The sequence below is a fragment of the Notamacropus eugenii genome, chromosome 2 (genome assembly GCF_028372415.1).
Source record: "Notamacropus eugenii isolate mMacEug1 chromosome 2, mMacEug1.pri_v2, whole genome shotgun sequence".
NCBI lineage: Eukaryota > Metazoa > Chordata > Mammalia > Diprotodontia > Macropodidae > Notamacropus > Notamacropus eugenii.
Window position 1 is genome coordinate 229,906,461 of NC_092873.1, and position 15,330 is coordinate 229,921,790.

General features: G+C 33.6%; 1 protein-coding gene across 2 annotated transcripts in view; it reads left to right on the forward strand.

Annotated features, from left to right (window-relative positions):
- The window catches only part of VTA1 (vesicle trafficking 1), a 123,172-nt gene that overhangs the window by 40,531 nt on the left and 67,311 nt on the right, over positions 1–15,330 (forward strand). Inside the window, exons 2-5 of one of the 2 annotated variants that reach the window (XM_072643473.1) lie at positions 588–666; positions 4,111–4,205; positions 6,630–6,757; positions 7,716–7,791. In XM_072643473.1, coding sequence (XP_072499574.1) covers positions 4,125–4,205; positions 6,630–6,757; positions 7,716–7,791 — 285 coding nt within the window. In that variant the 5' untranslated portion in view covers positions 588–666; positions 4,111–4,124. The remainder of the gene's footprint in view (positions 1–587; positions 667–4,110; positions 4,206–6,629; positions 6,758–7,715; positions 7,792–15,330) is intronic. The other variant, XM_072643472.1, reaches the window with a different exon arrangement.

The following is a 15,330-nucleotide window of genomic DNA, read 5'->3' on the forward strand; positions in this document are numbered from 1 at the left end:
AAGAAACTCAAGTAAGCAAAGTCATCCTAAGAACATTTAAGACTGAAAAAGATGTAGCAGTTTTTTTCACAGACTTCTTTTTTACCATCAAGGAGAGCAAAACCCCAACATTTGGGATGCTAGCATTTAGATCAGCATTATTTTCTGGATCACTAAGATTTCTCTTAAAATGAAGAAGAGAAATAATCAAGTTGTCCCACCCTTTTTGAATCTTGTGTTTATTGGTAAATGTGAATCTAAGTAAGTGATTTTGTGGTCAGTTAATGGCCATGCTTAAAAAGAAGAAAGTCCACATGTAAAAACTGCATATTCAGATGAGATTTAATAAAAAAATATCCTTAACTTTTATTGCCAACCAAAGCAACAAAAGAGGATTGTACATGGGATGCCGGAAAGTCATAGAGATTGGAGGATGCCACAAAAATAGCTTCCAGCTTCTAACTATATATATATATACATATATATATATATATGTATATATATATATACATATATATATATATGAATATGTACATTTCCTATATATAGGAAAGGTTCTGTCATTGTTTTGTGTCAGTGATGTTTCACCAGTTTTCTTCACATCCTAGGTGTTCAAAGACAGTAATTGGTGAGGAAAAGCAGGTTGTCATTAAATTCTTAAAGGACATGGCGAAACAAAGAACAAAGGTGGTTAAATTTATTTTTTTTGCCTGAATTTTAATATAACTCAACTTTTATACAATTCTAAAATATGCTCTATTTGCATTAAATAGGTTAACATTCATTATGACTTTTGACTCTATTATGTATATTGGAGCTTCTTGCATCTATGAGATGGATCCATGGACAACTTCAGAATAAGTTCTGATAATATATTAATACAGACCTCACCTGTGATTTTACAGGAAGTAGAGATGAAGCTGAAGAAAAAAATGATGAAAAAAAACAGTTGGGACTAGATCAGGTATACACAGAAGAGGTTCATGCTGGAGGCAGTGCAATTGAGGGGACCTCAGGGTGTCAATGTCCATATATCTGAAGATGGAAAAATACAAAAAATGAGGGAAAAAATCTTGGTTATTATTGCCACCTAAAAAGGTGAACAAGAAAACATCAACAACTACTGAGCCACAGATCTACTTTTCTACCTGTATGAAATTTTTCTGAAACTAATCTACACATACATAAAGCATTTTTGATGAGGATATTATAATGGAAAAAGCACGCTGTCACAAATAATATCCCACAGTTGACTTAAATCTTAGTCATGAGACAGTGAACTGAATGATATAGAGTAGTGATGTCAAACAAATAGAAACAGGGACCACAAACCTATATATAAGGATACTAGTGGGCCACATATTGATTTAGTTTTACTGCATAATATTAATTGTGTTTTATTTCATTTTAATTTTGTTATATATTTCTCCATTTTTAATCTGGCTTATACCAAACTTGTTAGTGTTGTGGGCTACATGTGACTGATAGGCTGGCCACATTTTTGGTATCTCTAATGTAGAGAATACAAGGTCCCATGCTTGTATCCATAAAAATTAATTGAATTTTGAAGAACAAAATTGCCCTAAAGAAGGATGTCTAGTTTAACCAGAGAGAGAGAGAGTTAAATTAGACATCTTATTTGAAGTCTGAATTAAAGTGAGCTACGTATGATCAGGTAACTTACTAGTTGTAGTCAGGATTAGAATCCAGTTCTGATTCTGGAGATTCCTAGTCCATCAGTGTATCTAGTATAACTGCTGACCTTATGTTCATCAGGATGATCAAGATGATAAAAACAGAAAATGACAATTGTTGGAAAGGTTGTAACAGGACAGTCACACTGATAGACTATTGGTGGAGTTGTAAATTGGGCCAAACATTCTGGAAGTTACTTATTTTGCCCAAAAGATCATTAAACTCTGTTTGGTTAATTTAATGATCAATTATAACTTCAGAATACTTTCTCAAAAATGTTATTTATTTACTAACTGGTTACTAGTATTTTATTTTTTTCCATTGCATGTAAAGATAGTTTTCAACATCCATTTTTTATAAGATTTTGAGTTCAAATTTTTTCTCCCTCTCTTCCATCCCCATTCCTTAAGACAGCAAGCAGTCTGATATAGGTTATGTATGTGAAGTCATGTAAACATTCCCACTAGTCATATTGTGACCATTTTAACAGGGCTAATTTGGAATTTGGGTGTTGGAGGAGTTTGTTTAACAAATTAACAATGTTTTTTAAAGGTTTCAGAAGAAATATTTAAGAAAGTAAGTTTTCAAACATCTTTATATTCAAGCATCTAAAATTTTTAGCATTATATTTGATATATTCAAAATTATACTCTCACATATTCTAATCTGTTCATTAAAGGTATCCTGAAAGACCCTTCTCGGCAATATTTTATAAGCTATTAGTTCTTGGAAGAAAAAAAAATCAGTTCTTTAGAAGTAGTCTCTAGTTCCATTTTTTCAGTGATTTGCTCAATTCTGATTTTAACTGTATTAAAATCTTTAATACTAATTGGTATTTAGAATTCAGGCCATAGCCAATATTTAACTTTTCTTACCCTTGTTGTAGCTCCCCTGTTGGTTGGTCTTTAAACCTATAGCAAATAGAAAAACACATAATAAGTGATTCTCAGTGCTATTGTTTTACCTCAGTATACCTAATTGAGACACTTTTTTGGTTTTGTTTGTTTTTTGCCTGTAAGACATAGTAGATTTGAACTCTTGGCAGTTGCTTGAGGGATTCTATAAATGTGATATTAAAAATACCTCAGCACTCAACCATAAGTGATTAAATGGTTTTAAATATAAGTTTTTAGCTGACTTTTTCCAAGTGCCAGGATGTTTGTTTCAGTTACAGTTAGACATCCACATCTCATTTGTTCACACTTTTCTTTACTAAAATAACTTCTCTTTCCTGAAATGTAAAAGTACTATTGTACCAAATATTGCTACTAAAGACATCTCCATTGGATTTTTTTTTTAAGTTTATTATAAACTTAGCTTTCGGTTTCTACATCTTTGAGACTTGTCCAGACCCTTGACAGTTCGCACCATTATTATCACAAGCACCTCCTAATGTCATTTCACTACCTCTAATCTCTTCTTTTTCCCAATCCTCTGTACTTCTGACAGATTAATCATCCTGAAACATAGTTTCTGTTGTGCATTTCTTTGTTTAAAAACCTTCAGTAGCTCCCTATTATTGAATAAATAAATGAAAATTCCTCGACCTCACATTTAATACCTTCCACAATTTTGTATAGCCTTTTTGCCTTCTGTTCATCTATCCACTCCATATGCTTCTGCCGAAACAGACAAATTGCTGCTACACCTTTGCCATTTCTACGTGAAATCTCCTATGTTATCTCCAGCTAATAATGGTTCCAAAATAACCTTAAATTTATTTATCTCTGTACACTTTGAATTTTCAGTAGAATACAAGCTCGTTGAAGTCAGGGCCACTTTCATTTTTGTCTTTGTATCCATGATGCCCTTTGCAGAGAAGATACCAAGCAAATGTGTGCAAATTGAATTGTATCACATGGCTCTGCCCTTCCTTCCAAACCTTGACTTGCCTGAATTTGTTATCTGTTATCATCTGTACCGGTATTCTTACTCATTTTCCTTCTGTATTTATTAATTTATCTTTCTAGACCTAAATCCCTTGGCAGCAGTGACTGTATCTTTTATCTCTTTGTATTCTCATTATTTGGCACAATGCCAGATGTATAGCATATATGCAAAACATGTTTCTGTTAATGATATGTTGGTTTTCACAAGTTCTGTGGGTAACATTTTTATTTACTTAAACTATATAGATTTATAAATGTACTTGTCTGCCTATTCTGAATTTAAGCTCCTTGTTAATAGGAATTGTTTCATTCTTTGCATTTGTATCCTTGTTTGACCTACTTGATAAGTTCCTACTTAAATCCGTAGTGAGTTAAAATATTAGTTTTAGTTCTGAATTCTATTCAGATCTGAATTATGTAGAAATTTTTGCAACTTATTTCAAACTTTCAGTGAAATAGATAAATTAAGCTACTATTTAGAACATTTTTGCCTTGTTGTTTTGATTTACTTAGGTATTGCTTATGTTATTTTTCCTTTCCTTTAAAGGTCGTTTATATGCAATGCAAACTGGAATGAAAATTGATAGTAAAACTCCTGAATGCCGAAAATTTTTATCAAAGCTTATGGATCAGCTGGAAGCTGTAAGTAACAAATTAGTAATTCATTTCATAACTAATGTTTCAAAATGGAATTTGAAAATTGGAATTTTTGTTAGTTGTCTTGTTTCCTTTGCCTCACTGCAGTCAACAGTTCCAGTACATAATAGTATTAAGGGAAAACCATGCATTTTAAAATATCATGCTCTTAGGAATATACACTATTCTGTAAAACCATATAGAAATAAGACATCATTGCCCCCATCCATCTCATTCTAAGCATACTAATGCCCATGAAAGGGGCTTTTTAAAGTATTAAAAAAATAAATTGAATCAACAGACACTTGTTGAATAATTTCTCTGTACATGTCACTAATATTAGGTGGTAGGAAATATAAAGATGACAAATGATAGAGTCTCTTATATTGCAGTAGTGAAGAATATTTGAAAGCATTCTCTTTTATATATTTTTGAAAGTAGATTATCATTTCATAGTATATTTTCTTTGTAAATTAAGTTTTCATTTGTCATATTTTTTGTTATACATGTAAGGTAGTCCAAGAAATTGCTTTAGAATAACTTGAAGCACTTTGAAAAACTTATACTTTTGTGATTATAAATTTAAGGTGAATTATGGTTTAAAAAATGACTTTCTCTCCAGTTTTAAATTTTCAGTGTAGTTGTTGCTGATTGTAGGTGGGTTATCTATAACAGGTTGTAAAGACCTAGAATATACAAAATAGAGTAATTAATAGTACTTAAAGGTTAAGTAAGGACTGTATCATTCCTTTTTGAATGCTTCAGCATTTAGCATAGATCCTGATCCATACTCCAATAGGTCTCCTGTCAGTAATTACTGTAGGACCTAGACTAGAAACAGACCATTAGTCTTGGACATCATACTGTTTCTAGGGCTCTTGAGTATAGATTCCTGTGGTGTCTCCACTGGGGTTTTAGCAGAAATGCTGTTTGAGGCTGTGTTGGTCATTTGACCTGCCTGATACCTGCCATCTCCTTTCTCCTTAGTGCCTTACTAATGTTGTTTGGTCACTGGTTGCAGTTGGTTTATGAAATGTGCATTCTTAGATTTGAAAAATGTATTGACTAGTCTTGCTCTTACACACACACACACACACACACACACACACACACACACACACACACACACACACACACGAAGGAATGGGTTGATAGGTTAGCGGTTATTAACGAATATACAAAAATACAGAAAGCATCAGTAATTTTTTTAATTGATGGAAGAAAACAGAAGGGACTACAGAGGAGGAGGAAACAAATAAATGGGGCAGTTTGTTTGCTTTGTTAAATCATGTATTTGTATATTAGATATTTTTAAATCTCTTAAGAAGTTCACCGTATCTTCTACTATTTTGTCGTTCTTTTTATATTGGAATCTTTGTGATCATTGACAGGTACATAGTAGGGAAAGATTTATTTTTTTTAATATGTAAAACTGAAGGGAAAATGAAATGTCAATTTAATGCCATTTAGATAATGAGCAAAGAGAGAAAGTTTATTTTTTGCACAAAGTAAAGGCTAATTTATGTTTTAATACTTGTTTATATTATATTGAAAACTTCAAGTCTGCTAAATTTTTTTTTGAGTTTCAGGATACTCTCTCTAAAAAACAGCAGTCTAGCATTTTGAAAAATCTTTTGGCAGTATAGAAACTGTAAGCTACTGTCTTGTGGTTATTTTTGTTTTTGTTCTAGCAAAAACCTAAGATTTCCTTAAATCCAGACAGTTAGTCTATTCAGGAGCTGTAAATCCACCTGTTTAAATATCATTTATATCATTTGCTTTGCTGACTTTATTAGGAAACCTGAAGCTTATTATACTCTTAACATCTTTGAAAAGAAGCCTTTGAATCAGAGTAAGGTACTCACATCATTCATGCCTTTAAACCTTTAGATTTATTTTTTAATAGTCAAAATAGGGGCACATTTTTCATTAGATTGTTGATGTTTTTATAAAGCACTGAACAAACATGGGTAAAATGCATGGATGCGCAAAACTACAGTGACTTAATGTATTATATTGTATAAACTTATTGTATAAACTTAAATCCTCTCTTCTGTTTAAGATTCTAAGTTTAGTTCTTTTTTGGTTAATTTAAGAATGTCTTTTTGTATTATATATCATTGAAATGGTAGTGAAAATACTTTTGTATATCATAATGATATGTCTCTATTTACTTTATCACCACATTAAAGGCTTTCTTTATTGTGGAATAAAGTTAAAATGTTTAAATGAATTTGTATGTTGGGAAAAAATAATATCTATATTTTAGACACTACTTGTAATAGATTGATAAGCCAGTAGTGTTTTAAGATATCTGTTGGGTGCTATATATGCAAGTATTTTTCTTTCCATGTGTATTTTTTAGATCTAATCACTAAAGCAGTCACTTTAAGGGACCCCTAAAAAGAAATATTTCTGATTTCATTTCAGCTTAAAAAACAATTGGGTGATAATGAAGCTATTACTCAAGAAATAGTTGGTTGTGCCCATGTGGAGAGTTATGCTTTGAAAATGTTCCTTTATGCGGACAATGAAGATCGTGCTGGGAGATTTCACAAGTAAGCAAAAGAAAAAAAGAAAACATGGTTTTACTAGTTTTATACTTTATTTGAAGCCTATATTTTTTACTCTTTAAAAGCAAGTATATCTAAAGGTAATATAGTTTTCTCCCATACATTTTTCTAATTTTATTTTTAATTCCCAACTAACTCTTGTCCTAATTTTTAGGATTTAAGTGTCTTTTGCAACCAATTGTATATGGACCTTAAAATAAGAACACTTAAATTGTATTTTGTGGGTTACCAAGTGTTTTACAAATATCTCATTTTATCTTCACATCAGCTCTTGGGAGGTAGGTGCTCATCTGTTTCCATTTTACAAATGAGATAAGTGAGACAGACAGAAATTAAATGGCTTGCCCAGGGTCATGCAACTAGCATCTGTGGCGGGATTTGACCTCAGGTGTTTCTAACTCCAGGTCCAGCTTTATATCTACTGTATCACCTAGCTACAAAATCATCTGAAAAAATGTTATAGTGGTAATTCTTGCTGGGCCAAAACTACTGAACAAATAATTTGGCTGTAGCCTTTTGTTCACAAATCACCCTGTGATTAGTAATTTTTCCATGATAAAAATCTCTTTTTTTTACTTCTATAAAGATTGTTGATGAAGTACGTTAGAAAAATCTCTCAGAAAATTATTCCAAATGATTATGTGTTTTTTCTTAAATAGTTTTATTGCCACAGATTACATTCTTCAAATGTAACTCACAAAATGTTTGTTATAATAAGATTAACTACAAAAGTGTGCTTTACTCCTATCCCTTGATTCCTGGATTATAAAAGATTGCTACATATTCCCCAAATTGATTCTCTCTCTCACCCCTAAAATATAATTGTATGTAATTTTGACTTTTAAAATTTATATTTTTGCAGTTTTTGTTTTCTTAAGATGTGTTTTTAACTCAACATTTGATATACCCAGCTAAAAACAGAATAAATATTTTTCTCTTGCAGAAACATGATCAAGTCCTTCTATACTGCAAGTCTTCTGATAGATGTCTTAACAGTATTTGGAGAACTCACTGATGAAGTGAGTATACATGGTTTTTGAATGCTTTTTTAAAACTAGATGTTTATCAGTGGTATATTTTTCATCAGTCATACCTATTTTTATTTATTCACATTGTTCTTTATTCATAGTTTAATATTTCTGTGTTGAATAGTTAAACAATTGTATAATTGACATTTACTGTAGATAACATTCACTACCTAGCATTAAATAATTACCATATTCTTAAGTGGTATTGTTTTCTGGAGGGGAAGGCTTTCTTTCTTGAAGTGCATTAGTCCCAATTTTCACTTCTGTCTAAAAGTATTAAGTCTTTTATTTTAGGATGTTTTATTTCAGTGGCAGCAGTCAAGTACATGGTTTTGCATTTACCATGTAAGAAGGAAGAAATAAATCAAAGAAAGACACACACAACTATTAGAAGGTAGGAAGTACCTACCTTATGAGTAGGTAAATCAGTTGTTTAAATATATTTCATCATTTCCCCCAAAACAAACAAACAATATTATTGTTGTTGTTGGGCCATTTTGGTGAAGCTAGAATATATGGTGTCAAGACTACAGAGGAGGGAGGCTGGGGTCTCCTGCTTATCCAAACTTCAGTAACAGACTCCAGATCTGTGGTTTATGTTTTAAGGGACTTCAGGACTGACCACATTTACCTTTTTATTGCTACCATCTGGTAGCTCTGACCACTTTCTCTTTTACTTGACTACTTGGGAAGAGAATTTGGTCTTACTGCTTCCCACCCAGAAAAATAGCATATGACTTTTTTGAACTTTCCATGCTAACAATATGGAATCAGAAAAGACAAAAATTACAGTTGAGAGAAAACTTAGAGAATTTCAAGCAATTAGGGATTTGCTTATCTCAGCTACCATGCTCTCTTTTGTCTACTTTTAACTTGTAGAGAAAAAATATAAGCAAAATGGATAATATTGGTGGGTGTTTGGGTATATAAAAATGAATCTGCCTATTCACGAGCAACTGATGTTTCTCCAATTATTTAGATGTGACTTTATTTCTGCAAAAAGTGTTTTGTAATTGTGTTCATATAGTCCCTGGGTTTGTTTTGGCAGATGGACTCCCAAATATTTTATAGTGTCTGCAGTAACTTTAAATGGGATTTCTCTATCTCTTGGTGTTGGGCTTTGTTGGTAATATCTAGAAATGTAGATGATTTATGTTTGAGTTTATATCGTTATTTTGTATCATGTTTTATTATTTTGTATCTTGCAACTTTGCCAAAATTGTTTATTATTTCAAGTAGTTTTTTACTTGATTCTCTAGGATTCTCTAAGTACATCATCATATTGTCTGAAAAGAGTGATAACTCAGTTTCTTCTCTGCCTATTCTAATTCCTTCCATTTATTTTTCTTCTCTTACTGCTAAAGCTAACATTTCTAGTACCATATTGAATAACAGTGGTGATGATGGACATCCTTGTTTCACCTTGGATCTTATTAGAGAGGCATCTAGCTTCTCCCCATTACATGTAATGCTTGCTGATGGTTTTAGGTAGATACTACTTATTATTTTAAGAAAGGCTCCATTTACTCCTATGCTCTTCAGTGTTTTCAGTAGGAATGGGTGTTGTATTTTGTCAAAAGCTTTTCCTGTATCTGCTGAGATAATCATGTGGTTTCTGATAGTTTTGTTGTTGATATGAGCCATTATACTGATAGTTTTCCTAATATTGAACCAGCCCTGCATTCCTGGTATAAATTCTTCCTCATCAAAGTGTGTTATTCTCTTGATTACTTGGAGTAATGTTTTTGCTAATATCTTATTTAAAATTTTTGCATCTATATTCATTAGGGAAATGGTCTGTAATTTTCTTTCTCTGTTTTGACTCTTCCTGGTTTAGGTATCAGCATCATATTTGTATCATAAAAAGAATTTGGTAGGACTCCTCCATTTTTCCCAAATAGTCTATATTGTATTGGAATTAACTGTTCTCTAAATGTTTGATAGAATTCACTTGTAAATTCATCTGACTCCGGAGGTTTTTTCCTAAGAAGTTTTATTGATAGCTTGTTTAATTTCTTTTCCTGAGATTGGATTATTTAAGTATTTTACTTCCTCTTCTGTTAATCTGGGTAATTTATATTTTTGTAAATACTCATCCATTTCACTAAGATTGTCAAATTTGTGGGCATACAATTGGGCAAAATGATTTGTAATTATTGTTTTAATTTCCTCTTCATTGGAGGTGAATACATCCTTTTCATTTTTGATACTGATAATTTGGTTTTCTTCTTTTTTTTTAATCAAAATGACCAAAAGTTTGTCACTTTTATTGTTTTTTTCATAAAACCAGCTGTTACGTTTATTTGAGTTCAATAGTTTTCTTAATTTCAGTTTTATCAATTTTTCCTTTGGTTTTCAGTATTTCTAATTTGGTATTTAATTGGGGATTTTCAGTTTGTTCTTTTTCTAGCTTTTTCAGTTGGTGTTCCCGATTCATTGATTTCTTCTTTATTTATGTAAGCATTCAGAGAAATAAAGCTTCCCCTAAAAGCTGCTTTCGCTGCATCCCATAGGTTTTGGTAGGTTGTCTCATTATTGTCATTCTCTTGAATGAAGTTATTGATTATTTCTGTGATTTGTTGTTTGACCCATTCATTCTTTAGGATTAGATTATTTAGTTTCCAGTTAATTTTTGGTCTGTCTTTCCATGGCTCTTTATTACATATAATTTTTATTGCATCATGATCTGAAAAGGATACATTGACCATTTCTGCCCTTCTGCACTGGATTGTGAGAATTTCATGCCCTCATACATGGTCAGTTTTTGTTTATGTGCTATGTGCTGCTGAGAAAAAGATATATTCATTTCTATCCCCATTCAGTTTTCTCCAGAGGTCTATCAAATCTGCCTTTTCCTGAATTCTCTTCACCACCTTAACCTCTGTCTTGTTTATTTTGAGGTTAGATATATAAAGTTCAGAGAAGGGGAGTTTGAGGTTCCCCTCAAGTACAGTTTTTCTGTCTGTTTCTTCCTGTAACTTCCTTAACTTTTCTAAGAATTTGGATGCTATACCACTTGGTGCACATATGTTTAGTAATGATATTACCTCATTGTCTATGGTGCCTCTTAGCAGGATATAGTTTCCTTCCTTACTTCTTTTGATTAGATCTATTTTTGCTTTTGCTTTATGTGAGATTAGGATTGCTACCCCTTCTTTTTTTACTTCAGCTGAAGCATAAAATATTCTACTCCAGCCTTTTACCTTAACCCTGTGTCTCTTCCCCTGTTTCAAATATGTTTCTTGTAAACAACATATTTTAGGATTATTATTTTTAGTCCATTCTTCTATATGCCTCTGTTTTATGGGAGACTTCATCCCATTCACATTCACAGTTCCAATTACTATCTGTGTCTTTCTCTCTATCCTATTTCCCCACCCCTGTTTATGCTTTTATTTCTCCCTTCCCCTATACAATAGAGTTTTATTTTTGACCACCTCCTTCCTCAGTCTTCCCTCCCTTCAATCAGGTCCCCCTCCTTTTCTTTCCCTTTTCTCTTAATACTTCTTCCCTCCCTTCTAACCACCTCCCTTTTTCTTTCCCCTTTCTCCTTCTACTCCTGTAGGACAGGTTAGATTTCTATACTTAACTGAATATGTTATTCCCTCCTTGAATCAAATCTGATGAGAGTAAAGCTCAAACAATGCTCATCTCCTTCCTTTCCCTCTACTATATTTTTTGTGCCTCTTTATGCAATGTAATTTACCCTTTTCTGCTTCCTCCTTTCCTCTTTTCCCTTTGTACCCCTTAATTAGGCCTTTTATCATCACATCAGTTAATTTATACCCACATCCTCTTTTTTATGTATATCCTTTTTTAATGTCATAATAAATATACAGTCCTCAAGATGAACAAGTGTCATCCTCCCATATAGGGATGTAAACAGTTTGCCCATATTGGATAACAAGGTTTTCTTTTCTTTTTTTTCAATTTACCTTTTTAGAGAATCTTGTATTTAAAGCTCAGATTTTCTATTGAGCCTCTGGCCTTTTCATCGAGAAGTTCTGAAAGTTCCTTTTCCGTTGAACGTCCATCTGAAACATGCTCAGTTTTACTGGGTAATCGATCCTGGGTTGTAGTCCAGGCTTCTTTGCCTTACAGAATATCATATTCCAATCTCTATCATCTTTCAGGGTAGAAGCTTCAAGGTCCTGTGTGATCCTGACCATAGTTCTTTGGTATTTGAATTGTTTCTTTGGCTACTTGCAGTTTTTCTCCTTGACCTGATAATTCTGGAATTTGGCAACAATATTCCTTGCAGTTTTCAATTTGGGATCTCTTTCAGGAGGTGATCAGTGGATTGTTTTGAAGACTATTTTGCCTTTGTAATGGCAAGTGAAATAGGATCTTCTGCTGTTTTTGTTTTAGTATAATCAAGAAATAATAATGCCTCTGAATAATCTGCTTAAGAAGGATCTTTCCCATCCATTGTCAGTCCTGGAAAGATTTGAAGGAAGATTCATACCTTTTGTTAATGAGGCACTGGTTTTCAAGGGATGTGATGCCCTCTGGCTCTAAAAAGTGTATAAATACTCTGTGAGTGTGAGATTTTAGTGGAAATGTTTGCTTGGCCAGAGGGGTATTCTGGGAAGCCACTAAAGAGCCCCCAGCTTTGAAAACCCAGATGTCTGTGCTTCCCTCTCTAGTTTGTTGATGGTCAGGTAGAGGAAGCCTTGTCTGTTGATCTTTGATTTCTCTGAATTTTCTTTGAAGTTCAGGGTGCTGACTCCCAGAACTAGGTGAATAATATATGGACTTGGTTAAAGGAATGACACGTGTTTGATTAAAGTGATTGTTAACCCCTCAGAAGTTGCCTTTCATTTTGTGAATGCAGATCTAAGAACCTATGATAGCAGGCCCCCCTGTGTATGTTGGGATGCTTACTGATATAGCCCTCTGGATCTGGGACCTCAGGGTAGTTTTTCTTGATTATTTCTTGGAAGATACTGTCCAGGCTCTTTTTTTCATCATGGCTTTCCTGTAAGCCAATATTTCTTAAGATTTTTTTCTCCTAGATCTGTCTTCCAGGTCAGTTCCAATGAAATATTTTATTTTTTCTTCTATTTTTTCATTCTTTAGATTTTGTTTGACTGATTCTTGATGCCTCATAGAGTCATTAGCTTCTATTTGCCAAATTCTGGGTTTTTTTAATTTTTTTAATTTTAAATTTATTTATTTTCAGTTTTCAACATTCACTTCCACACAATTTAGAATTTCAAATTTTCTCCCCATCTGTTGCCACCCCAGGACAGCATGTATTCTAATTACCCTTTCCTCTAGTCTGCTCTCCTTTCTGTCATCATCCCCATCTCTTATCCCCTTCCCTTCTATTTTCCTGTAGTACAAAATAGATTTCTATACCCCATTGCCCATATATTTTATGTCCTAGTTGTGTGTAAAAATTTTTAACAATCGTTTTTAAAGCTTTGAATTCTGCATTCTCTCTCTTCCCACCTCCCCATCCATCCTCATTGAGAAGGCAAGTAATTCGACATAGGTTTTACATGTGTAGTCATGCAAAACACTTCCACAATAATCATATTGTGAAAGACTAACTCTATTGTATACTGACCTCCATTTATTCTGTTCTCTTCTTTGACCTGTCCCTCTACCAAAGTGCTCTATTTTTTTACCCTAAAGAATGATAGTTTTGTTGGGTAGGTGATTCTTGGTTTTAATCCTATCTCCTTTGACTTCTAGAATACCATATTCCAAGCCCTCAGATTCCTTAGTGTAGAAGCTGCTAAATCTTGTGTTGTCCTGATTGTGTTTCCACAGTACTTGAATTGTTTATATCTAGCTGCTTGTAATATTTTCGTCTTGACAGGAAACTGGAAGTTGGTTATAGTATTCCTAGGAGTTTTCTTTTTTGATCTCTTTCAGGAGGTGATCAGTGGATTCTTTCCATTTCTATTTTACCCTCTGTTTCTAGAATATCATGGCAGTTTTCCTTGATAATTTCTTCAAAGATGATGTCTAGAGTCTATTTTTGATCATGGCTTTAAGGTAATCCCATAATCTTTAAATTATCTCTCCTGGATCTATTTTCCAGGTCAGTTGTTTTGCCAATAAGATACTTCACCTTGTCTTCTATTTTTTATTCTTTTTGTTTTGTTATAATTTCTTGATTTCTCATCAAGTCATTAGCTTCCATTTGCTGCATTCTAATTTTTGCGGAATTATTTTCTTCAGTGAGCTTTTGGACCCCTTTTTCCCATTGGCCCATTCTGTTTTTAAGGCGTTCTTCTCCTCATTGGCTTTTTGGACCTCTTTTGCCATTTGAGTTAGTCTAATTTTAAAGCTGTTATTTTCTTCAGCATTTGGGGGGGGGGGGGTGGAGGGTTCTTTTAGTATGCTGTTGACTTTTTTCCTCATTTTCTTGTGTCACTCTCATTTCTCTTCCCAATTTTTGCTCTACTTCTCTTACCTGATTTTCAAAATCATTTTGAGCTCTTCCACAGCTTAAAACCAATTTATATTTTTCTTGGAGGCTTTGGATGCAGGAGCTTTGGCTTTGTTGTCTTCTTCTGGTGGTATGTTTTGATCTTCCTCATCACCAATGAGATAAGAAAATACTTTTTCACCATGAAAGTAAAAGTCTGTAATTAGTTTCTTTTTCCCCATTTACTCATTTCCCCAGCCAATTACTTGACTTTTGAGCCCTTTGTTAAGTGTAGGGCTCCAAAAGCAGCCTTTGCTTCACAAGTGGGTGCCACTACTGTGGGACTGAGGCCCGGGCTGGGGCTGGTGCTGGGGCTGGGACTTGGGCCAGACCAGGTTCCCCTCTCAGCCAGTTGAGAGACCCTTCCTACTACTGACCTTGAAAGCTGTCTTTGACATTTGTGGGTTGAGAAGTCTGGAAACTGGCAATGATTCAGCCCCCTAAGGGCTGCTCCATCTCTGTCCGCAGTCCATGCCAGATTGTACTCTGCTCCCAGTGTGGTGTGATAGACCCTTCCTGTTGATCTTCCAGATTGTCTTGGGCTGGAAATTTGCTTTAGCCTGTCCTTTTGTGGTTTCTGCTGCTCTAGAATTTGTTTGGAGTCATTTTTTACAGGTTTTTTGAGGGGTTTTTGGGAAGAGCTCTGGCAGGTCCCTGCTTTTGTGCCACCATCTTGGCTCTACCTGCCTGATGATGATTTTTAACAAATTGTCTTCTTCAGCTAACTTTTGTACCTCCTTTTCCATTTGTCTAGTTTTTACTTTTAAGGAGTTATTTTCTCCAGTTAGATTTTGTATTTCCTTATCCATTTGGCCAATTTTTTAAGTTGATTGTATTTTTAAAATCATTGATCAGTTTTTCTTCTACTTCTAATCTGGCTTTTGAAATCCTTCTTGAACTCTTCCAAGAATGCTCTTGGCTCAAGACCAGCTCACATTCCCTTTTGAGGTTTCAGATGTGAGTATAGTATTAATGCTTTCCTCTTCTGAATTAATGTTTTGATCTTCCCTGTCCCCTTAATAAGATTCTATGGTCTTTGCTTTTCTGATTTGCTTCTTGCTCATGGAGATTGCCTTTGTCCTGGCTTT